General features: G+C 48.4%; 7 protein-coding genes across 7 annotated transcripts; 3 read left to right on the top strand and 4 right to left on the bottom strand.

Annotated features, from left to right (window-relative positions):
* Positions 1–403: 403 nt before the first annotated feature.
* Positions 404–4,899, top strand: BP5553_01444 (uncharacterized protein; the record flags this gene model as incomplete). The annotated part of the gene is made up of 7 exons (XM_032010067.1): positions 404–719; positions 828–1,053; positions 1,189–2,344; positions 2,398–2,550; positions 2,600–3,082; positions 3,237–3,689; positions 3,739–4,899. The coding sequence occupies 7 exons, from the start codon at positions 404–406 to the stop codon at positions 4,897–4,899; spliced, it is 3,948 nt and encodes a 1,315-aa protein (XP_031874121.1).
* A 2,343-nt stretch (positions 4,900–7,242) lies between these two features.
* BP5553_01443 (putative Non-hemolytic phospholipase C) lies at positions 7,243–9,428 on the bottom strand (the record flags this gene model as incomplete). Its single annotated transcript, XM_032010066.1, has 7 exons — positions 7,243–7,917; positions 7,972–8,174; positions 8,222–8,332; positions 8,394–8,780; positions 8,841–8,967; positions 9,021–9,285; positions 9,358–9,428. 7 exons carry the CDS (start codon positions 9,426–9,428, stop codon positions 7,243–7,245), a joined length of 1,839 nt encoding a protein of 612 aa, XP_031874120.1.
* A 1,560-nt stretch (positions 9,429–10,988) lies between these two features.
* BP5553_01442 (uncharacterized protein) lies at positions 10,989–13,428 on the bottom strand (the record flags this gene model as incomplete). Its single annotated transcript, XM_032010065.1, has 6 exons — positions 10,989–11,207; positions 11,261–12,175; positions 12,277–12,665; positions 12,814–12,895; positions 12,925–13,237; positions 13,343–13,428. The coding sequence occupies 6 exons, from the start codon at positions 13,426–13,428 to the stop codon at positions 10,989–10,991; spliced, it is 2,004 nt and encodes a 667-aa protein (XP_031874119.1).
* Positions 13,429–15,401: 1,973 nt separating this feature from the next.
* Positions 15,402–16,864, bottom strand: BP5553_01441 (putative SPN1 Protein is Spt6-interacting putative elongation factor; the record flags this gene model as incomplete). The annotated part of the gene is made up of 3 exons (XM_032010064.1): positions 15,402–15,687; positions 15,740–16,218; positions 16,268–16,864. The coding sequence occupies 3 exons, from the start codon at positions 16,862–16,864 to the stop codon at positions 15,402–15,404; spliced, it is 1,362 nt and encodes a 453-aa protein (XP_031874118.1).
* A 347-nt stretch (positions 16,865–17,211) lies between these two features.
* On the top strand, positions 17,212–18,623 carry BP5553_01440 (Uncharacterized protein; the record flags this gene model as incomplete). The annotated part of the gene is made up of 3 exons (XM_032010063.1): positions 17,212–17,338; positions 17,397–18,256; positions 18,321–18,623. The coding sequence occupies 3 exons, from the start codon at positions 17,212–17,214 to the stop codon at positions 18,621–18,623; spliced, it is 1,290 nt and encodes a 429-aa protein (XP_031874117.1).
* A 2,050-nt stretch (positions 18,624–20,673) lies between these two features.
* BP5553_01439 (uncharacterized protein) lies at positions 20,674–21,708 on the top strand (the record flags this gene model as incomplete). The annotated part of the gene is made up of 1 exon (XM_032010062.1): positions 20,674–21,708. The coding sequence occupies one exon, from the start codon at positions 20,674–20,676 to the stop codon at positions 21,706–21,708; it is 1,035 nt and encodes a 344-aa protein (XP_031874116.1).
* A 41-nt stretch (positions 21,709–21,749) lies between these two features.
* Positions 21,750–23,008, bottom strand: BP5553_01438 (Uncharacterized protein; the record flags this gene model as incomplete). The annotated part of the gene is made up of 3 exons (XM_032010061.1): positions 21,750–22,644; positions 22,699–22,934; positions 22,985–23,008. 3 exons carry the CDS (start codon positions 23,006–23,008, stop codon positions 21,750–21,752), a joined length of 1,155 nt encoding a protein of 384 aa, XP_031874115.1.
* Positions 23,009–23,269: the final 261 nt, after the last annotated feature.

Genomic DNA, 23,269 nt, shown 5'->3' with positions numbered 1-23,269 from the left:
CTTTACATTTTGCAAATGCAACTAGATGATATTAAACCATCATTATAGGTAGGAGGTGCCTAGGTATATATATCCAACCCATTCAGGCTCCACCCCTGTCCTACTCTGACGTAGCTGGGAGTCACCTGACTGCGTACCTGGATTAACGACGCGAAGCGCGAATGTTTGTCTCGTCGGCGCCTCGCGGGCACTAAGTTCTCAGCTTTCGATTATTCACAGAACTTCACTTTCAGCCTCGCTTTCTTAAAGCAGTGCAATGGTTCAAATTTTCTATGTCACCGACTGTTTCATAGGCCTTTTTCATGCAGAGCCATTTCAGCAAAACATCCGCCCTCCCGTTCGTCGATAAATTGACGCCTTGCCTACGGAGCCTCGTGAAGCCGCAGCCTGTCGCCACACCAAGATGGCAGAATCTCACCCGGCCACATCGGCCGCCTCCCAACAGGCAATGGCAGACCTTATCAGCGAGATCACTTTTCAAAGGGTTCTTTTGTCGTCCATTGATGATACAGTAGGCAATCGAGCGTCTGCGGAGCACGAAGTGCGTCAGGAAATCAAGAACCTGGAAACACAATTGAAATCTCTCAGGCGCGCGACGGCCACCACCTCCAGCTCCTCTGCCCCTCAATCTTCTCAACCTGATCACTCGAATAGCCCTTCTTCAGGGAATTCTTCTGCGGACACTGGTGCGTCCACGGCATCGATGAACGGCAATCAATGTGAGTTTCGCTTTTGCTTTTTCCTCATGACCTGATGTGGCTTCGTATAAATTCGCAGCTCTCAGTTTTGCAACCAACCTACAGTACACACTTTAACACATATCACAGATCAAGGCGGCGAGCGAGCTCAAGGAGCAGACGATTCAACTGCGTCCACCCCCAACTCTGCGGGATCGCCTTCTGCAATCATGACCCCTCCTCGATTTCTCATCCCTAGACGAAAGCGATCTCATCCCGACAATCTCAATACGGGCTTTACTCCAGGGAGGGTGAGCAAGTCTCAACGCACATCTCCCAGTCCTCGCTTTACAGCCCCCTCTCCGATGAGCTCAGGGTAAGAAGATCCTCTCCTTGCTGGTAGTTACTTTTACCTCACCTTGTTTGTCTACAACTTGCTTCCCCCTTACTACCAGTTTCACCCGATGTTCCTACATTCTAGCTAAACCAGGAGCTAACTTTGGCCTTTTAGGGATGAGGCATTGGAGCTCTTCGATAGAGAATTCTTTCAACAGCAAAAGGCCGAGGAGGAGAGGATTGAACGTGAGAAACTGGATGCGGAGTTCGCTCGCAGTATCCAAGATGAACCGCTAGATCTTCCTGCTATAGTTCAACCCACTTCCTCGGGCCCCTCAGCTTTCGATCGAATCTCTGGAATACGACCTTCAGCTTCAGCCTCGTCAACACTCCCATCATCCAGCACAATACAGGCTAGTCTGCCTTCATCATCCAGGAAATTGCCACCGATCTGGAATGCTGCTGCCTCAGTGAAGCCCGAACCACACTCCATGGCCTCTGCAACAAGAACCGAGCTGAGCTTCAGCAGCAGCCGAGATGGTGCTACGAAGTTCATGGTGGCCGGTAAAGATGTTCGGAACATGCCTGGCTCTTTTATAGATGACCTTTCCAGCGACTCTGAGATAGAGATAATCGCTCCTTCGCAGTTTCGTGATAATGGTCGACGCCAGGTACCTGGAGCCTCGACTTGGTCAAGCACACCCCCAGCGGCTAACGGAGGATCGCAGAACAGCAAACGCCCTAGCTTTTCGTCTGCATCTGGGTCTCCCAGTACGGATGCTTTGCGCCTGGCAATGTATGGAAAGCAGCCGGTTCCGAAATGGATGACCTCATCTGAAGATGACCAACCGTCAATGTCTTGGGGCTCGATGCATTCCTCCTCTGCCCAACCTGGCATGGGGATGTATGGCGCTGGTACTGGACAGTTTGATTATCCTAACCATTCCTTCGGCAATGGCGCTATGACTGCTGGCAACGCGACCTTTGGAAATTCAAACCACCTAGGGCGTGCTAGTACCATGTCTAGTTACTCTGGAACCGCATTCCTGCCAGCAGGACGTGGACTACCAGGACCGAACTCGCTTTCGAGTAACGGGTATGGAAGTCCATTCTCAGATATAATTGATATTACCGGTAGCCAAAATTTCGACCTATCAGCATACCCCCGCCGTGATTTTAACCAGGATCTGGTTGACCGGTACGATTACATCATGAATGACCCACGGAAAACGAACGCGGAGATAAAGGAGCTTCTCGAGAATATCCAGCCTGATATGGATCTATCGGCCGAAAATAGAGAAGGGACTCCAGAAGGCCTTAAATACCCTCTAGTGAGTAGCTCCCGAGTGAGAAATTGGACAAGCAAATACTAACCCCTGCTTAGTACGAGCATCAGAAAGTTGCTCTGACTTGGCTGAAATCGATGGAGGATGGTAGCAACAAGGGTGGTATTCTCGCCGATGATATGGGACTGGGAAAGACAATCAGTGCTCTGGCACTTATCCTCAGTCGCCCAGCTGATGACCGTGTGCGAAAGGTGGGTGCTCAGCCTTCTCCATCCCTTTAAATAATCTAACATCGAGCAGACTACCCTTATTGTCGGCCCTGTAGCCTTGGTTCGGCAGTGGGAGAGAGAAATCCGAATGAAGATCAATGTTAGCCACAGGCTCAGCACACATATGATTCATGGCCAAGGCAAAAGACTTGATTGGGACCAACTTCGTAACTTCGATATTGTGCTGACTACTTATGGAACCCTTGGAGCGGAATTCCGGCGCCTCCAGGCTTACACGGAGAAGCACAAGGGCAACAATCAAATGGATCAGACTCCCATGAGGAAGCTATTTCCTCTTCTAGGCCCGAAAAGTCTCTTCTACCGTGTCATCCTCGATGAAGCTCAATGCATCAAGAACAAGAATACCGTTGGAGCCCAGGCGGCATGCAGTCTCAAATCTCAATTTCGGTTCTGTCTCACTGGAACACCGATGATGAATAATGTCGGGGAGCTGTACTCGTTGATACACTTCCTCAGGATCAAACCCTACAATGCCTGGCCCAGATTTTCAGAGGTACGCAACTCGTTGTCTTCTTTCCCTGAATCCCCGTCCTCCGGTTTGACCTGCCACCTTCTTTCCCCTCTCTGACCATCCTTTCCCTTCCACCTTATATTTCTTCCACCTCTGGCAAACTCCACGCTTGGGAACCTTCTAACTGGAGATATAGGATTTTGGCCTACTATCTAAAGGGGTCGCAAGCAAGCGTGAAACCCAAAGCGCCATGCGAAAACTTCAGGCGGTCATCAAAGCTATTCTCCTCCGCCGCACTAAGACTACGAAGCTTGATGGCAAGCCAATCATTGAACTGCCACCAAAAACTGAGGAAATTCAACATGTTGTATTCAGTGAAGACGAACAAGAATTCTATAATGCTCTAGAAACCAAAACCCAAATACAATTCAACAAGTATATGAAAGCCAATACGGTCGGCAAAAACTATTCCAACATTCTGGTCCTACTTTTGCGTCTCCGACAATGCTGCTGCCACCCACATCTCATTACCGATTTCGAGGAGGTGCCTCAAGCGGGAGTTCAACAGTCGGCCGAGGTTATGATTGAGCTTGCCAAAAGCCTCGCACCAGATGTTGTGGGTCGATTGCTCATTGCGGAAGGATTTGAAGTGAGTGAATTGTTCACCCTCCTGTAAACCGTCGACTAACAATCTTCAGTGTCCTGTCTGCTACGATGGTGTTGAGAATCCCAGTATTGTCATTCCATGCGGCCATGATACTTGTGCAGAATGTCTGTCAAAAATTTCGGATCAGGCGGTTCAGCAGAACGTTGCCGCAGGCAACGAGGCTGGCGGCACATCCAAGTGTCCGACTTGTCGCGGAAAGATCGAGATGAACAAGGTCATTGATTATGCCACGTTCAAAAGTGTTCACATGCCAAACCCAGACGCCAAATATGAAGAGAACTCGGGGGATATTGACAATGATATCGATGATGATAGCAGCGACACCGATTCAGATTCGGATTCGGGTTCGGAGAGTGATGCAAACAGCGATGGGGATTTGAGAGATTTTATTGTTCCAGATGATATTGATGAGAAGTCCGAGGCCGATATCGATCCGATCAAGGATGATGATGATAATGGCGAAGCTAAAGCGCTGCCAAAGAAATCTAAGCGCAAAAGCAAAGGGAAGAAGGAGAAACGCAGCAAGAACAAGAAAGACAAGAAAGGAAAGGGGAAGGGAAAAGAGAAGCAGCATTTATCGCTCGCTATGCTCAAGAAAGGGGCATCGCACTCTGCAGAAGGACGTCGACGCTACACTCGATATCTCCGCAAGAACTGGCAACCCTCAGCAAAAGTCACCAAGTGCGTTGAGCTGCTAGAGAAGTTCCAGAGAGATGGCCAGAAGACCATCGTGTTCAGTCAGTTTGTCTCGCTCCTTGATCTTCTTCATGTCCCCATCGAACAAAATGGCTGGGAATGCGAACGATACGATGGAAGCATGTCTGCAGAAGCTCGGAACGATGCGATCACTAGATTTACCGACAAGCCAAGTTGTAAAATGATGTTGATTTCCCTCAAAGCCGGCAACTCGGGTCTTAACTTGGTGGCGGCCTCCCGAGTGATCATCCTGGACCCCTTCTGGAACCCTTTCATCGAGATGCAGGCTGTTGATCGGGCTTATCGCATCGGCCAACAGCGAGAGGTTGAGGTTCACCGCATCTTGATCAAGTCTACTGTTGAAGATCGTATCATTGAGCTACAGGACAAGAAGCGGGAACTTGTGAACGCTGCCCTTGATGAAGGCGCTAATAAGTCCCTCGGTCGGCTCGATGCGCAGCAACTGGCCTTCCTGTTTGGAGTTGGCACCGGATGATTTATTTCTGTTACAGTACCGTTTGTTATGATGACCAAGTCTGCTCTGTGTGGAGCCAAGTGCAAGTGCAAGTGCAAGACTTCTATTTGAACTGGCTTTTAGTGAACCTTGCTTGTAGTATTTGGAACTCAGATTTGTATTGGAGTTTGTTGCAGAGGTAGTTACATGGATGGCGAAATGAAGGTGTGGGAGATTGAATTCGGCTCTTTTACTTTTTACATTACAACGATACCCGTCACCGGTGGCTTTTCGGTGGAGTTATGGCTGGCTTTGATGGAGAGATATACCTTTTTGTGGTAGACACTGGCGCAGCATCGGATGGGTTTGACCTCGTTGAACTAGCAAGCGAGCATATATTAGAGGAGAACCTGGCACATAGCCACTGGGTTTTTAAATTGTAAACCACTAGCAATACACTATGAAATAACTTGATAAGATCAATGTGATAGTGAGGGATCAGTTGGTCACTATTGTATTTCGGAACTATTGTCCCCGTTGCTCATGTCGACCATATCATACGCAAGTGCCTCCATCCCAGGTGCTATGAGTACTTGACCTGCATCCTCACTTTCGACCCGCCTTTTTCTAGCTAGGTTGCCAAAAGGATTCCTAGTAGTAGGCAAGTGGACTCCGGCACGTGGAGCATTTTACATCCCATTAGAACTGCGTATATAAAATCAGTAACAAAATCTACCCAAATTGAAGTACCGAATGATGGTGCCTGGGGAACTTTGGCCAGAGGGTATTAAACAGAGATGAACAATCCCTACTGTAAGACGATAGCTTGGAACATAAACTTAKGATAGAAGCATGAAACACGACGAATGCCCGACATATATAGCGATCTACCGAGCGTGTCGTTCCATCGGTTTTTATCCCAATGACATGCCTGATGCAGTGGAGCTCTACGCAGGGAGGACAACTTTCGATGACTTGATTTGTCACATCTCATCTCAAAATTCCTGAAAGAGATGACGGACTGTTTATGTATTTCGAATATAATCAACGCAGATCAACTTTCACCTATGGAAGCTATCGAAAAAATACTATAAGCTGAGTTATCAGGCCAGGAAATTTGAGGGAAATCGCAGCTAAATCAAGCGGGAAAGCGCTAGATACTATCGGAAGCTTGGTAGTGTCCCAATTTATCTGGGGCATTGTAGTTATCGGGTTTATAAGTCGTATAGTCGCAGGAAACTATATCTGGTCGCACAATTAAACACAGTGACGAACTGATATACTGATTAGAAACACTCGAGTCTTGGGGAAAGCAAAATGCATTCGTAGACGAAGATTAGAGTGATGACGAGACTCAAGCTAAAGTGGGGGAAAATATGTAAATCAGTATTATGATGAAATTATATTCAAAATACATTATTGCCAATTTGTCACTTTGTCAATAAACCAGCTTGCTGCCAATCCAGGCGCTGTTGTCAATCCGAGAACCAGTTGTCATATCCAAAAGCTTAGAATAGTAGGAGCAGCTACCGCAACTTAAAGATAATAAGGCTTAATAAACTGGAGGATGGGCATGGGGAAAATAGAATATAGTTCGAAAGCATGCATGAAATGGACTCCTCTCTCCGTCTTCGCTCCTCCCATGACTCGTATCGTGATTCGATAGGGCGTCGTACGGCATCCTCGTGCGACATCGCGGCCAAAACTCATTCCTTTTCAGAATAGAATCTGGTGAATACGATACCTTGTGCAGTTGTATTTTTAAGAGGAAATTAAATACTTGATTGTTAATTGGTAACTCAATAGCTAATGTTTCGATTTAAGTGGTCCAAATCTAGTATTATATATAAAAGCATTCCACCATTCTATCCTCAAAACATAAGATTTTAGCTTTGGAGGAACACAGGATTCAAGAACACCGTAATTGAATACAGCGTTAGTGTGCTTGGAGTGGATTATCTTGCTTGGGTTAGTTTGGATGCCTGGCAGGAGGTCAAATTATGAACTTCGATCCGCTGTAAGACTAGAAACTATGTGAAGAGGTACAAGGTGTAGGCCGTGTGGGACATATAACCTAGGCTTATAGCTGTCGAAACTAGAGAAGATATAATTAGGGTAGTAAGATTGAACAAGTAATTACGAACCTAGAAATCATCGTTCTGCTTGTTCATGTATAATAGGCTATTCGGTCAATACATACATACCGCACTAGTCTTTCCTGGCATAGATGTTTTCTATTTAAGCAATCTAGCAATCTAGCAATCTAGCAATCTAGCAATCTAGCAATCTAGCAATATCTATTAAACTCAAAGGGGTATATAAAAACTGCTATAAAACCGCAACACCTGCTCGTTCATACCCCGCCACCCTCCGATTTACGAAGGTTTAAGAGTGATATGTAACACTGAACACCATAAACCCCTCCTTCGGCACCGTAACAAAAATCTCTCCCTCGCGACTGACACCCAGCGCAAGTCCCCCACCCATCCTACCCTTCCGCTGTCCATTAAGCGTCAGACCATCTTGGGAAACTCCCCTGGGCATCAAAGCATACCCCTTCCCGGCCCCTAAATCCACAATCCTAAATACCTCCGCCATGTCCACAAAATCCGTAAGCTGCTGCGAACGCGATATATACCGCCAATCAAACGCACTCCGCAGCACAAACAAATCCCCTCCTGCATCACCAACGAGATGGGCAACCCAGCGCTGGTATACACTGTCATGCCTCGGTGACGTGGGCGTACTAGTTACGTGCATAGCGCTCCAACCGGCGTTTGTGAGCGCGAAACCGTTCATCTCGAAGGTTATATAGCGGCCTTCTGTTAGGGAGCCACGGACTTGTTTGAAGCCTTCCTCGACGAGCTTTGCGGGATTGGCGTTGGCGTTTTGCGGGCCGTAGGGAACGGGGGGTTTGCTGGTGCGGTGTTTTGCCTGGCACATTGCGGCGCCGATGTAGTTGCTGCTTGTTGAGCCGAGGCGGCCGGAGGGCCTGGTGTTGGGGCTTCCATAGGTTAGAGGGGAATCGACGTGTGCGATATGCGGGATGGAGTAATCGGGCTGGAAGGGAGGTTAGGTTTCGCTCTGCTTGTTGGAATATACGGGGTTCCTTACATGCTCGAAATCGAATGCATAAAGAAGATTCGACATGTGCTCTCGTCGCCACGGAGACATCTCCTTGCTTCGGATATTCTTCTTCCCTGTAGCCTCAAGCCATTCTTCGATGAAGAGGATCTGGGAATTATGATCTGCATGCTCTGTGAAAACGTGACCCCCTCGAGTCCACGGCGAGATGATATAAAATGGAAGACGGAAACCTGAAGGTTTGTTAAGGTACATTCATAACTTGGCGGAATCGATTTACCTGGGCCGATTGGCGTTTCTCCTACTAGGCCATATGGATCATCGATCCATTCGCCCGGAGTGCCTTTGGGGGCATGAAAAGGGGTGACATGATCTCCATATCCTCCAACCTCTACCAGAGCATCTAGATCAGCTTGTGATATAATATTTGAAGAAATGGGCTGCCTTCTTACCATCATAACTGATAATCAACGCGGTTTCATGATATGCAGGTCCGTTTACAACAGCCTCGACAACCTGCTTTTGCAGCCATGCCCCATCACCTGGCAAATATGGTGAATGCTCCGATAATTCTGCAGGCCCAATAATGATGCTAATTTGCGGCAAGGTGCCATTAGCAGCATCTTCATAAAATTGGTCCAGCCCAATGTAAGAATTGCCATGCAAGTTAAGTGGCGAATCTTCATTTGCTCTCTGGTACTGATCAAAGTACGCGAGCGGATTATCCTCGAAATTGTCTGCGTCTTGATAGACCTGCCAAGTCACGCCTGCATCTTGCCAATACTCCGGAAGTGTCTTCCAGGTGAATGGAAAGCAGTTTAGATGCGGTCTCTCACAGCCTATGGCAGTCATAAGTTCTGTACTTGGTAGGGTTTGCTACAGTTAAAAATTTCACTAACCTGGCGATGAATGGTTGTCCAGAATCATATCACCCTCACCATCGATATTATTAGGTGTGCCTGGGTTGTTCAATGTACCGCTCATCCAGAGCACACGATTTGGAGACGTTGCTCCAAGGACTCCCTCCTGCGCGATATCATTAGAAAGGGAGCTCTTGCAAAGATCGGGGTATGGCGTACTTGATACATATCGCCCACCGTCCAACCTTCAGCGATATCAAAATGCACCGGGATATCGCTTCGGTTGAGGTAGCTCCAGCTATAAGGGGTATTAGTGATTGCCCATTTATTTGTCAATCCGCCGTTGAGAGCAAGATGCATGGCCTCCCAGCTATTCTCGCCGGCGCTCAAACATTGCGTCGCTTGCGGCCAAGTCCCACCGAGATAATTTATGTGCCATGGAGTTAACTGTGTAGCCAACTTGGTTTGCTTAGGGGTAAGTAATCTAAAATCGCCAAGCAGGTTAGTATTACTGAACAAATGGAGAGAACCTGACTGATAAAAAAAAAAAGCTTACTGCTGGAACGTGGTTCTTCCATCCGGGTTGATTTGTACATTTGGGTCCGCAAAGCCACGGACACCAGGCATGGTTCCAAAATACTTATATATGTGTCAGATCTCCTTCAAGGCAAATCAAGTGTCACTCCCGTTCTTGGAAAGGAGATATATATGGTACCCACGTGATCGAAAGCCCGATTTTCTTGCATAAACAAAACAACATGTTTGATATCCTTGAGCGAACCCGCCGCCGCAATGCGCGCGGCGGTGGCGGCGGCGAGGAACAAGCACCGGAGCATGTCCGCTTTCTTTCACCAGCTTCCTACACACCTACTCGGACATGATCTTGGTTGAAAGGTTTGTGCCTGGGGTAGTCCTCGTATTATACCCATTCCATTGTCCTGGCCCAGATAGCAGTAAGAGTCAAGTCTTTCCTCGATATGGAGTTATTTCCGTAGATAACGGACATGGGATTCGCGTCCTTTTGCACTAAAAACGGGAGAAACCATAACCTAACGACTCGGGTCTCACGACAACCATGATATAGAACGCGGCAGTCGAAGCCAAGACAAAGAAGAACCTCTCAGCGGACGGGGCCGCTGACGTATGTATGTTTGTTTGGCTGTAATTAATAGATAGCCATCATGAGGCTCGCCATAACGCATATATTGTATTCATCGACTCGCATCAACGCTGGTCGAATAGGAAGCCCCAGAGCCGACACGCTGGTGACGCTTGTGGATTGGTGGACGAACCTTGTTGACTTGATTTCCTAATCAGATCCCGAGATTCCGAACGCAGCGACATCGCTTCCCCGTATTCCCGCCGTTTGCGTCTCCGATAACAACGGATCTCCGGCTTCATGTCAAGGTACCGGAAGCAGTGAAGCAGTGCAAGATGCTATGCTGGTTGATAATACACCTAGGTACGGCATGGATGCTTCCGTACCGTACTTCAAAAAATTATTTGCGATTTGTTAAACCCATAGAATTCATCCAAAAAGCGATCCTGCTCCGTTGCACTCGCTTATGGAAATAGGAGAAGGGGGCATCCAATTTGGCGACCTGGTCCTTTTACTGTACCCCTTTTTAATTTTTGTTGAAAAACGCAATGGCAAATTCAGAAATCACATGTGATTATATAATGTAGAGGAGCAGTAGAATGCTGTATGTATATAAATATATATATATATATATGTACGCTCAAAATCTCGCCGTAGCGGCAGTAGCAGCATCAGCAGCAGCATTAGTAGCGCGCTCTGATAATGGTTTTTTTTTTAATTTACAGCATTGATATGAATGCTCAGGGATTTGATTTTGGGTTTCCCTAAACCTTAGATCGAGTTGAGTGATAAACAAAGACGCCGTTATCATGGCTTTTTCCCCCTTTCTCCCATATTCGACACCGTAGGTTGCTCGTCATAATGTGACAAGTCAAGACGTGTCATTCAGCATGGGTATTTCCCGATTCCTTGATCGCCCTTTTTTTATGAATCCCCGTCCCAAAAACGCCGTTTCCCCCTCAGATAGTCGGGTGGGTTGCAATTATTATAGTATACAAAAACATTTGTCTGAATGATAGATATGTAATCGTGAGGGTGTGGTGACCGAATGGTCAATTAATGTTGGCTCGTTTCAGATCTGTCGGATTTCAAGATACCATGCCATCCATGTTGAATATGGGCGACTCTCCTGGCATATTTGACATGGATCCCCGTGGCCGTTGCTGGCTAACTGCTTGTTGCCTCGACATCACGAGAATCTCAAATGCATCGACACGGGCTTTAAGCGCCGAGTTCTCTTTCGCTAGATATTTGTTGCGCTTCTCGAGGTGTGCGATGTATTCCGTTGCTTTCGAGAGAACGGTGGCCTTCAATTATAGTTAGTAACCGAATGTTAATGAGTTGGAGAGATTAGGCTCACCTTATTGAGCTTGTGCGCCGGTGTAAGGCCCTGGAGATCCTCCTCTATTTCCTCTCCTCGGGAGTTTTTCTTGCTCATGACTCTTAATGAGGGGACCGAGTCGCGGAGTGCGGCAATCTTGTCATTCAGATTTGTCCGGTACCGTTTCTCGATCATGTTGTGGGCCGTCTTCTTGACCGGTGGATGCCTCTTGTTTCCGACAGCTTCGGTTGGGCTATCCTCCGCATCCTCGTCAATGCTGGTCTTTCTCTTCCTTCGGTTGTTGGTGCAGGGCTCCGGTGAGGATGCCAAAGAGGGTGATGCCGGGTATTCCATCTTATTGGACGGGGATCGAGAAGGCATGGCAATTTCGCGGAGGCGTGATTCTTGTTGTGGAGAGAGTCGGCCGCTGTAGGAGTTGGGGTTTACAGCGGTTGGCAACGGACGCGACCAAGAAAGGGGTGTGGAATATAGATTCTCTCTTGGGGGAAGGTCTGTGACTGGAGGTTGGATCAAGGCGGTTGGGCTCTCGAATAATGGTTCCTCCGAGAAGGCATCTCCGCCAAACACGACGCATTCGTCCGCGGAATTGATACATGTCCCGAAACTTCCAATCCCACTGCCTTGGAGTTCCAATTCCTCCATGGTAGGAGATGATGGTTCGGCCTTGATATCGGGGAAGAAGTTGGTTGCTTGGGCAATTGTCGGGTCGCTTGGGTCGTCCCACCGCATCCAATCCTCAAAGGAATCGAAGTTGAATGCCTGCTCCGACTTGCTATCGTCTTTGGGTAACGAGTACGGATTGCCTGGATAGATGATGGGGCTGGGCGAGGTTGGTGACGGTAACGTCGACTCACATGAGTCTGAACTCACGAGCGCCGGGTCGTTATAAGGGTTGGAGTCCCAAGAAAATGCGGGTGCAATTGAGGTATCGTTCTGCTAAGGGGAAGTATGTCAGTTAATATTCAATGGTGGATGACATATAGTAAAGGGCGTAAATGTTTTTGGATGGAGCTAAATGTGGTAATTGGACGTACATGAATTCGTTGTCTGTTGAGCGAGAAGGGATCCGGACCTACCGCCGTTGGTCTCTGATGGCTTATAATACTGCTTGCCATTGGGAGTTCTGACTTCTTGAAGTGCGTCTCTAAATGGACAATTGTGCTGGCAGCTATGCCGTTTGCAGCAGAGAGGACGATGGAGGCTAATTGGATTGGTTTTTTCCTAAAGTACTTTGATTGAGCTTTGGAAATGTCGAGGCTCGATGCCGGGTGCAGGGGTGGAGCGAGTGAGTGAGTGAGAGGAGCTTGGATTAGGCCTAAGGGTGGCGTGTCGGAATTGGTGATTGGGATATTTGGGATCTCCAGATATTGTTGGATGTTTGTTGGATGTTGGATGTTGGATGTTGGATGCTGGATATGGTGAACTGGTAATGTCAGGTTGAGGGGGGGGTGAAGCTCAGGTTATTAGCTGTTGGCGTCATTGTGGATTGGGGTGAAATGGGAGCGGAAGAGACGGGGTGAGACAGCTATAACTCATTAAATAGCTTGTGCCTCTCAGAATAAAGTATTTACTTGCGAGCAGCAGCGGAAGGCCGGGGCGCCCCCAAACGCGCAGCCGACCGGGGCGCCGTCGCAGGGCCGGTTCATCCTCGCGCTGTCATACGAGCATCAGGACGGTATGACGTGAGGCGTTGGCGATTCTAGACGCTCAGTTTGGACGGCGACAGGAGCAGATGTGAATCTGGCGGCGACCTCCGCGGCCCAGCGACCAGCGACCAGCGTCCAGAGGCCAACGCCTGGGCTTTTGCTCGGCGCTCCTCCTTTGGAGCGTGTGTCTGTCGGACGTCTCGGGAACACGGATATTGCTATATCAACCAGAGGAACGCCAATCGTCCAGTCGCCCGGGTGTGAGGCCGGCGGTGGTATCGGAGGAGGTGGTGGTGGTTGTTGCCTTGCTGCTATTCTCTGTATCTCTCTCGTTTTTCTTCCTTCCTTTCTATCTTGTTATCATCACTCGGTGTATTTTCGTCGCCGCTTGTGCTGCAAATCCAGCTCCTCGGCGCCCGCAAATCGAGTGCCAGTCGCCTAATAGGCCCCATACTCTGCATCACCACCAAGGAAAAGGGGCGAAAGGGCAAGCGTACGCTCCTTGGCACATGGCTGGGCCGCCTGCAGAGTACAGAGCATGCATTGGGATTATTGACGAAGAATTCTCTTCCTTGGAAGCTGCATGATGGAGAGGGGAGAGCATTGGGGATCCCCTCTTCTTCGACTACTACTTGAACCGGCGCAACATTATTCAGTACAGTACAGTATCTACCTAAGGTACCTACGTAAGATCGCCAGCACTAGGTACGGCACCTATAAGCACTGTGAGGGGAACGAATTTTCTGCTATTCTGCCATGCTGGAGTACTCCATAGGCAGCTCTACTTTTGAAGAAAGATGCCTAGATGCCTTCTAGTTCGTAGGGGTGCTAACTTACTCAAAGCCACTCAACTCGCGCATCTTCGACGCATGTGTATTATTACCTTTCACGCCGTTTTCATATTTCCTAGCTTTAATTGCTCAACGTGCCTATAGATCCCAGTGTAATTACTATTAAAAGCGGCCGGCTGTTGCAAACGGCTCTCTCACGATCGATAGGACCAATACAAACAATGCCTAGGCACTTGGGATTCCGTGAACGGCAGGATAGCTATCATCGGTCCTCCAACCCGCCCAGGCTCTGCTAAGGCACATGACGTACCAGCCAAGGCATGTATCCCTTGGGTGCCTCTATTCTTCGTGCATGCAAAACTATCGATACAGTAGCAAGATACTCTCTCTTTCTTCCGAGGCTTATGTTTGCCCATTATTGCAGACCGGTCTATTGTGGAATAATACCCGACTACCTATTAACCCTTCTCAACCTTCTCTACCTATCAACCTGTGATATTGCCACTTCCTCCTCCTCCTCCTCCTCCTCGTAACCAATAAACCAATAAACCACTGCCCGGACCTCTCCTCCGGCACTCAGCGATGCGCTGCACGTGGCAAGACTGCGGAAACGCCCGCAACGCGAATCGCAAGCGAACCTTGGCTGGCATGATGAAGGTCTAGAACGCGCTCTTGGTCACTCCACCATCAGCAGCTTTCTCGCAAACTCGCGCTCTTTCTCGCGGGTTGGATCGCCTTCTGAAATTTCAGATGGCAGATTCTGGCAGATTCTGGCACGGCATTTGGTTTCGCATTTGGAAAAAAAAGGGGTTTAACTTGCTCTGCGAATCCCTCAATTATCCGGTGGCGCTGCCAGTATCAAAGCCCAAAGGCCAAATGCCGCCTCTAGTTGCCGGTAACTTTGACACGTCGAAGCTGGCTGGGGCGCTTGGGTGAACCCCGTTTGGTAAGTCCTGGCAGAGGACAATATGGGGTAGTCCTCGAAAATACCGAGGTACCTGCTCTCAAGTAATTCTCTGCATACCTTATCAACACCAGCCACAAAACCTATAATTTACAGCCCTACGTGTCGGGATCCCCTTTAGCTTCCACTTCTCGACATGCAGTGTTTCTTTTCCAAGGGATTCGATGATCTGGGCTCTCTGGATGATTTGGACTCACGATGATCTGGGCCCTCGAAAATCTAGGCCCTCGACGGGCCTGCATCCCCAAAGAACGAGAGCGGTTGTACCGCCGACCTTCTAGACCAGCTCTTTGGCAGCCTGGGGCTGTGATTTGGAGGGGTAATAGTAGATTCTACTGGTTTTGTATTGTTTTTATCTATCCATGGACCGAGCTTTGGACGCAGGTTGGAGGTGGCGCAAAAAAGGGACCTGCTGCTATTATTAGATGGTATTAGAGTTGACGGCGGTGACTTTCTTTATCGGACGACTGCCAAGTCAACAAGAGTCGGCAAAAGCAAAACATCGCAGAATTTCCCCACGGATAGCTAATCACGAAACAATCATTGGATATGGCTGAAGTAGCCATCGAATCTTTTGAATTTATTGGTTCCCAGATCGAACTCCTCGCTCCATAATGCATTGTGTACGAGAAGTCCCGTACGATAGTGAAACTTACCGATGCCTAGAACCGGCACCCCCGATAAACTTGGCTTTTATGAAGCTCTCTCCCGGTCGCCCTAGCAAAACACACAGGTCTCGATTCCCCAAGATCAAGTCACTAATTCCTTTTCTTCACCTGCTTCGCAGTCATCTTCCTAAACGCCTCCATACCACCAGCACCGATAGGTCTTGCCAAAGGATCCAAACCCTTGGTTGGATCAAAGGTGCTTTTGGGTGCCACAGTGTAACTCGTGTTGGAAGATTCCATTCTTGCCCTGTTACTCCTGATCGGCTGAGCAAGAATGCGTTGGCGGTCAAGCTCACGCTGGGAGAGACCTGGTCGCTGAGATGAGGTCGACTGGGAGGCTTGTGAAGCTCCGGGACGGAGGGCGAGTTGCGCAGCGCTGGAATTGCATTAGTCAAGATCTTGAACGATGGGGGGATGGAAACACATACTGATAATCGAATTCTCTCGTGACCACTTTACGTTGTTTGTAGTCATCACTTCGCTTTAGAATCGGCCTCGACCAATCTCCCAGTAGTTTCTCAGCAGTTCTCTTCACTCCAATCTCCGGCTTCTTGCTCTTGGTATAGAAAAGCACAATCTTGCCAATGCCGCTGCTCAATAATGCTTCTTTCTCGATAGGCAGTCGCGTAAGCGCCGCAAAGAGATCTCGTTGGATGTTATATGCTGGGAGACTTCCATCAGACAATGGCTCAAGGAAATACTTGACGGACTGGAGGAAGTTGGTATCGGGGTCGACGATGGAATGTTGGACCGTGTTTCGATTAAGAAGGCTAACAACCTCTGGGAGCATCTTCAGCTTGTGAATGGCGGGTTGTCCATTTTCGCGGGCTTGATTGTCGGCTTCGCAGGCCTGCTCCATGCGGATTTTAAGGTTTGCGATTTCTTCATCGAATGCTTCTTCAAGGTCCTTCAACAAGGTTAGTACAATCAAATAAGACGGGTTGAATGGGACATACCACTTCATCCCTCTTGCGTCTCCGCTTATTCGGATTCTTTAGAGCAGCATCCATCGCCTTGTCCAGCGCCCGTCTGCGCCTCTCCTCTGGTGTCAAATTCTCATCATTCTCAGGTGTTGCCACTCTCTTCTCTCGAGGCGCATCTCTACTCTTCCTCTCCCCATCAGCCTTTGGTTTTCTGATTCTCTTCCCCTCAATACGCTCTCCATCCGGATCCTCATCCTCATCCCGGCGCCGCTTCTTCTTGTCCCGTTTGCCTTCTTTAGGCTTCTTTCCTTCGCCAGCCTTATCAGCCCGCTGCCGCTTGCCTGCCTTTAACGTTCGCGCAATATCCTCATCAATGTCAACCAACGGCCTATCCTCAAGGGCGACTGTTGTAGGATCGAAGTCGGCGAATTCAGCTTCATCGACTTCGGAGAGGTCATCCAGCGAGTCATGGTCCATGTTCTCGTCGTTGTCCATGTCCAGGTCAGGGTTGGCGATGGGAGGAGGAGGCGTGTCTCTTTCTTCTGACATTGGTCTATTAGGATCTCCGGCATCATTGCCAGCTTCTGGCAGCGGCGTGGTGGGCCGCGAATCGTGGTCGGAATCGGACATAATTGTGAAGGTGAGGGCGGAAAGTGATCAAAGAAAAAGCAGAGCCTTAGAGCTCTGGAAGTGATGAATCTGTATACGGGATAGACGGCGTGGTAATTTAGGTTCCCAGGGGATGAATCAACGCGTTTTCATAAATATTGACGCCGGAATGTGTCGTGGCGACGTAGGAGCTGAGATTGATGTTGAAGTTGTTCTTGATAGCAGGGACGTAAAAAGCTTAGCGTCAAATCCTTAAATCCGGGGCAACAAGCTTGTTTTGTTTACTTTGGCCGAAATCTCACCTTCATCGCTTTTCATTCACCGTCGGTCCTTCCTCCCTTCAGAACACCAAATTCTGACCCTCCAATATGTTTTCCAATATTCAGGGCCAGAGACGTACGCATGAAAGCCCTATGGACTTCGAATGGCAGACAAAAGGACCCGCTGATCCTAACTCTCCATTTCCTCAGTTCAAGCCCCAGCAGGGACATAAACGTAAGTTCAACACCCTCCCCCCTAAACATTTGAAAGCTGGCAGCTGATCCAAAGACAGCAAATTTTAAATCACCAGCACCCTCAAGCTCTTTTGCGACAACTTCTTCTACACCCGCGCCACAGTTCCGAAATCCTTCGTTCACTACACCACGAAAGCCATTCGACCCCGACCTGTTCTCCGAAGCATCAGGAGCCGAATCGTCCCCCGCCGATAATGCTGATGCAGAAGACACCCCAGAACCGCAAAAATCAAGCACAACCATGGCTGTTTTCAATGGAAATTCAGACAAGAAGCCATTGTTCGGGCGGTACGGCGCAGGATTCCTAGGGAATAGCCCAGGGCGGGGCGAGCAACGGAGAGGCAAATACGCAAATACAATAGTGAACAAAGTCCGGAAGCGCAAGAGGATAGAGCGAGACTATTCTTTAGCCAGGGCATTACGTGGAGAGTCAGACTCGGACTCGGAATCCGGAGAGTCAAGACCGAGGAGCAAGTCCGGCAAAGGGAAGGCAGAGAAGGAGCCTGGCTGGTTCGCATCACTTCTAAGTGGCATTGAATCGAGGCCTAACCTGCCCCATGTTCTCTCATATTATACGCAACTGGGCCTGAACTTCTTTCTACTAGGTCTTACCATCTTCGGCATTTACACATTCTGGACGGCCGTACGTGCGGATGTGGATAAAGCATCTGAAGATGCCCGCGCAGAGGTTATGGCCGAGATGACAAAGTGCACCCGCGATTACGTGGATAACAAATGCGGGAGGGATATGCGACTACCCGCTCTGGAGACCGTTTGCAATGCCTGGGAGCTCTGCATGCATCGCGATCCGAATGCGATAGGAAGGGCGAAAGTGAGCGCTCATACGTTCGCGCAAATATTCAACAGCTTCATCGAGCCTATTAGTTACAAAGCGATGGTATGTCTTCCTTTCTCCTTCCACATCTTCTATCGAGTTGTGATATGGCACTAACTCCGGTTAGATCTTTGTCGTTCTTATCGTTACAGCATGCATCGTGGCGAATAATCTCGCCTTTGGGATGTTTAGGTCGAAACACCCGGGTATGCCCACTGCACAGTCCTATTATCCTCCACCACCCCAGCAGAGCTTCCAATGGGGAGCACCGCCACAGACGCCGCAACATAATACTGGATATGATCCGTGGACTGGACAGAGTTTCCAGGCAATCATGCCGAGTCAGACGCCGGGTCAGAGGAGTCCCAGTAAAGGGTCGAGAAGCCCTAGTAAGGGGAATAGGAGTCCGAGTAAGGCAGAAATGTATTAACTAGGTAGCGAAAATGGGCGTTTGTTTGGTTCTTGTAACGGAAATCGGGGAATGGGGTGCATCTATGGGTCGGTAGCGTGTACAAATTGACGCATGCATTTGAGGGTGGCATTATGGAATTCAATGAATTATACATGCAGACGAATTCAAATACGTGTGCCTCAAAATTAAGTGATGTAAATTCTGGGCGTTGCTAGTGGTTATTGCAAAATGAGTCCGCTGGATACTGTGATAAAAGTTCATTTACCACTTGAAAACCTAACTGGACAAATTGTTACTAAGGTAAGAGGATAGAACGCTACATAGAGCGCCAGCGTAAAACCGCTTAATAATTGAGGTCTCCAGGAGGAGTGCGCTATACCTGTTGGCTAGCCAACGGGCATATGTTACCTCTACTTACTTACTTATCTTCCACTGCCAAGTGACTCTAGCTTATATAGACCATATAAAGATGGTCATATACCTATCACATGACTCTCGGCTTTGATCCCTAATCTATGGCATATATAAATCAAAATACACAATTTTGTGTTAGGGTAGGCAAAAGGCGGCCTCTTGGCTAAGTGATTCAGGTCAAATTGCCTCGCGCTAGAGGACCGTAGGGACAAAATCGACAAAACACGAAAACGACAAAAATCGGCAAGAGATGTAGGCATTCGACAACGGGCTGAACTCTTTTTTGCTTTTGCTTTTGAAGCAGTTAAAATTATTATATAATTTCCCCTCTCCCTTTTCACTTTTTTGAGGGCTGTTAAGTGACTTTTTTGTCGTCAACGTTTCACTGATTCTAGGACGCGGGTTGGAGATATTAAGCGGGTTACTCGAAGAGCTTATGCATGGTTTGGGTCTTTAGATCGAGAGATATCTGGTTCTGATGTTTCATTAGTAGTCCCCGCCATGTTATAGCAAGCGTAACAAAGAGCCGTATCGTTAAGCCACTTGCATATCGAACTGGTACACAAAGCCACTTTGCATCACACTATTTGGACGATGAACAACGCGGGTAAGTATATACACAGACAGAATAGCAATATAATGGTCACAGGTTTACTGGTTTGGCATTGTAATACCATAACCGCAATACAAAGGAAACGCCACCCATTGCCCCGTCTAATTTGTGAAGGTTTAGAGCTTGCAAAGTCTGAAGGTGGTTTCAGAGATTGGACATAGCAACGTTGGAAAATTTATGGTAGACCATAGCTCAAAAGATTGTAATACGACAGACAGTGTGAAGGCAGCAAACGAAATGGAAGACAAACGAAACCAAAGCAGACTTTTTATATACCAAAGAGCTTCTTATATTGACAAAAGCCCCACGGTAGGTTTTCATGCACTCCAACATTATAATAACGTTATAATTCTAATATTATGGTTTGTTTGAATGTGTCTAGGAGCCTAGCCATCGCGGGAGCGGGAACACTAAGTACATAGTTAGAAGAGCATCACCACCTTGATGACCTCTAATTGAATACCTATGTACCCCACAGTTGGACCCCTAGGGTTTTCTGAGTCGCTACTAAATACTTGGTGTATATTGGGACTCGTCATTAGGAATTCTAATATTGATTCCTGGATTAACACAATGATTTGTAGCAGCCATAACGACAGAGATATATTGCACCGTCGACGATTGTGGTATTCAAGCCACGCGTCAAGGCTGCGGCGGCTTGTCGACTTACTGGTGATGGTGGATGAATAAATTTGGGTTGGAAAGGTACTGAACTTGGGTTGTAACCTCTCGACATCGACATCTCGCGTCTATCGTCTTTTCCCTATACCACAGTGACTTGCATTTTGGCCACATATATTACTAGATATTCTGAATTAAAAATAGGTAAGGGATACCTTGGTCTTTCAATCTTGTGCTTCGGGGAGTTGGCTCGCGCTGTGATAGTTAACATCAATACAAGCCTGTAAACAGTTAGTCTTATTCGATCAGAGCTAACGAGAACAACAAGGAGGATTTTAACAGTTCAACGCTGACACCTCTCACAGGTACCAGGACGCCGAAATTACTCAAAGACGATCTTGCATCAACCACGAAAACACAATGGACAAACTGCCTATCCCAAACCACGAAACAATTGATATGGCAATCAACATGGCACCTACATCAATACAGCCTATTGCCCGACAAGGTGTGCAATGGGTTCGGCAGAAAATTGGCCCTTTGAAGGAGTTAGAAGTTCAAGAAGGGGTAGATCAAGAAGCGCCATCCCCACCCCCAAGCCCAGAATCACATCTGGGGCCGGAAATGACAGAGAGGAGGCAATTTTCATTATCGCCGGAAATGGAGTTACCAAAAAGCTCAGAGGAGCTTGACGGGTCTGCCCATATCTTCCCCGCAAAGATTCGAATCTCGCCAGAATCTGAAAACCGTGTTGCTGAGGAGCTGAAGGATGCCATGTCGAGGGATCTGTTCCAGCCACTGTGGCCGTATGTCAAGGAAAATCAACTGGGCAAGAGAGAGGATAGGGGTGGTAGAGGAACGACAAAGGTACAGTGTGAAGAAGAGGAACTGGATGAGAGTATAGTATTCTCGCCTGAGCTCACAGAGGAGGCGATTAGAAGGAAGGAAGAAATAATGAGGGGTTGGAAGGCAAAGAAGGACAGACCTCCTTCTAAACCAACAACAGGCTTCGGGAGTTTGAACGACGAGGAAGTCAACAGGAGACTGGAGGACTTGAGCATGTTCAATCCTACGCTGCCGCCACATTTACGGTTCCGGCCAGTGAATCGAGATTTCGCCGAAGACGGAAAAAGCTCCAAGCATAAGTCTAGAAAGGGGGGTGAGGAATCTGGCTTTCTGAAGGAGGAGCGACAGTCCGCCGAGGCAAAGGCACCCAGGCAAAAGTTTACAAAACAGACGCAAAAATCAAGCCAAGTCAAGCAGGAACACCAGGAGAAAGTGTCACAAAAGCACTCAAATCAAACGGACAAGCATCAGGAGAAGAATATCTCCCAAACTTCAAACGAGTCTGAGAGCCACGCAACCTCGCAACGTCTACAACGCCTCCGGATGCCTAGATATCGCTATGATGAACAGGATTCTGATGACGAGTTGCCGTTTGCTCCGAGAAAATGAGTATTGAGTAGCAGTATATCGAGAATAATATGGTATTGAGACTAGGAGCTTCCCTTGCCGCGTTTCGGCCGGCCACGTTTTGGCTTGGCCTTAATACTCTCCTCTGAAGATTCGACTTCTCCGGCCTCATCAGAATTTTTTTCTTTGATATCCTCCTCGGCGACATCGCGCTCATGTGGGCGTTCATCCCCTGAGCTTGTCGCTCCATCGACAGATCCAGGCCGGTCCTTTTCAATTCTTTCCTTCATTTCTTGAACGACCTTTACAGCTTCATCTTCTTCGCCATTCCAGGCCCCGCACCCAAAACATCTCCACTTCCCCAACTCCGCAGGGCTCTTCGTCCCAGGGGGCGCTTGTCCGTTTACCAGTCTGCAATTAGAGCAGATGAGGGCCATGCGATTTTTCGGCGACGTCTCATCATCTCCAAGCAGTAAATCAAGCACTCTATCATACCAATGTCCTCCAGCATTGGATTCCCCGCCGTGGGCATATTGTGGTGGAGAAGGAAAAGCATTAGGAGCAAATTCGGCATTTCCCCCTTGTGGTGATGCTTGGACAGGGGCTGGGCTAAACTGGAGTGGAATATCTTTACGAGGTTGTGGCTGCGGAGTAGATGGTTGACTTGAGAGTGGCCCCTGAATTTGACCAGGTCGCTGTATATTCGCCGTTGGAGGCGGTGGCCCCGCTCGTATCCTTCCTAGCTGAGGACTTCTGCCTTTGGGACTCTTAGATGTATTTCGGGGTTTCTTTGGCTTCGGTGGCGCGGGAGTAGCGGCATATTTTTCTAGCAGCTCTTGCGTTGAGTTGTATTTCGTAGCTGCCTTGAGTCTCTCAATAGTCTTCGCCCTTTCTGCTTGTTGGTCCTCCAGCCGATGTGTAGCGTTATCGACTCTTAAATTGTAATAAGAAGTGATCCCTTTTCGAACGACGTAAATCCTGGCAAATGTTAGAGGAGTCTATTCAACCTCTGCCGCATGCAACAGTACGTACAGTAAAGGGCTTCCCGCAACAGCTGTATATTCCACTGCCGTCCAGTTCCTCCACCCTACCACTATGAAGAGGATAATAAAGCAGAGTAGGTAGGCAAAGACAGCATAAAGCGTCCATAGTCCCTTGAGACGACGCCCACGCTGTCGCAAGGAGTCGAGTTGGGCCTGCGACTTGGATATTTTAGTGGCGAGTGCCGACAAAGCCTTTTCGAACGAGGCTGGGGATGTGTCCTCGCCCTTGGATTGTATGGTCAGTGTGGATCATAGAAACGAAGAGGCGGACTCACCTTCCAAGGCCATAGTGAGACCATCTTCGGGCTGGCTGGCGCTGCTACCTAGGATTCACCGCGCAATGTCATGTTGTTGAGGTCGTGGTCGCGTGGATTGAGTACTGTATCCTTAGTCGAGTGTCTACGTAGTACTTTGTACGCAATTAGCTACAGGAATTGAACAGCTTCCCTGTCAGCCGGCGCACAGGCCAGCAAGCCTAGTCTCACTCCTGCTTCGTACTCCTGATGTCTGTCAGGGTCCAGCTTGTTGACAGGTATTTGCTTTGGAGGCATCCACTTAAT

The sequence above is a fragment of the Venustampulla echinocandica genome (genome assembly GCF_003357145.1).
Source record: "Venustampulla echinocandica strain BP 5553 chromosome Unknown scaffold_0, whole genome shotgun sequence".
NCBI lineage: Eukaryota > Fungi > Ascomycota > Leotiomycetes > Helotiales > Pleuroascaceae > Venustampulla > Venustampulla echinocandica.
Note: the sequence above shows the minus strand (reverse complement) of the source record. Positions and strands in the feature narration are given on the sequence as shown.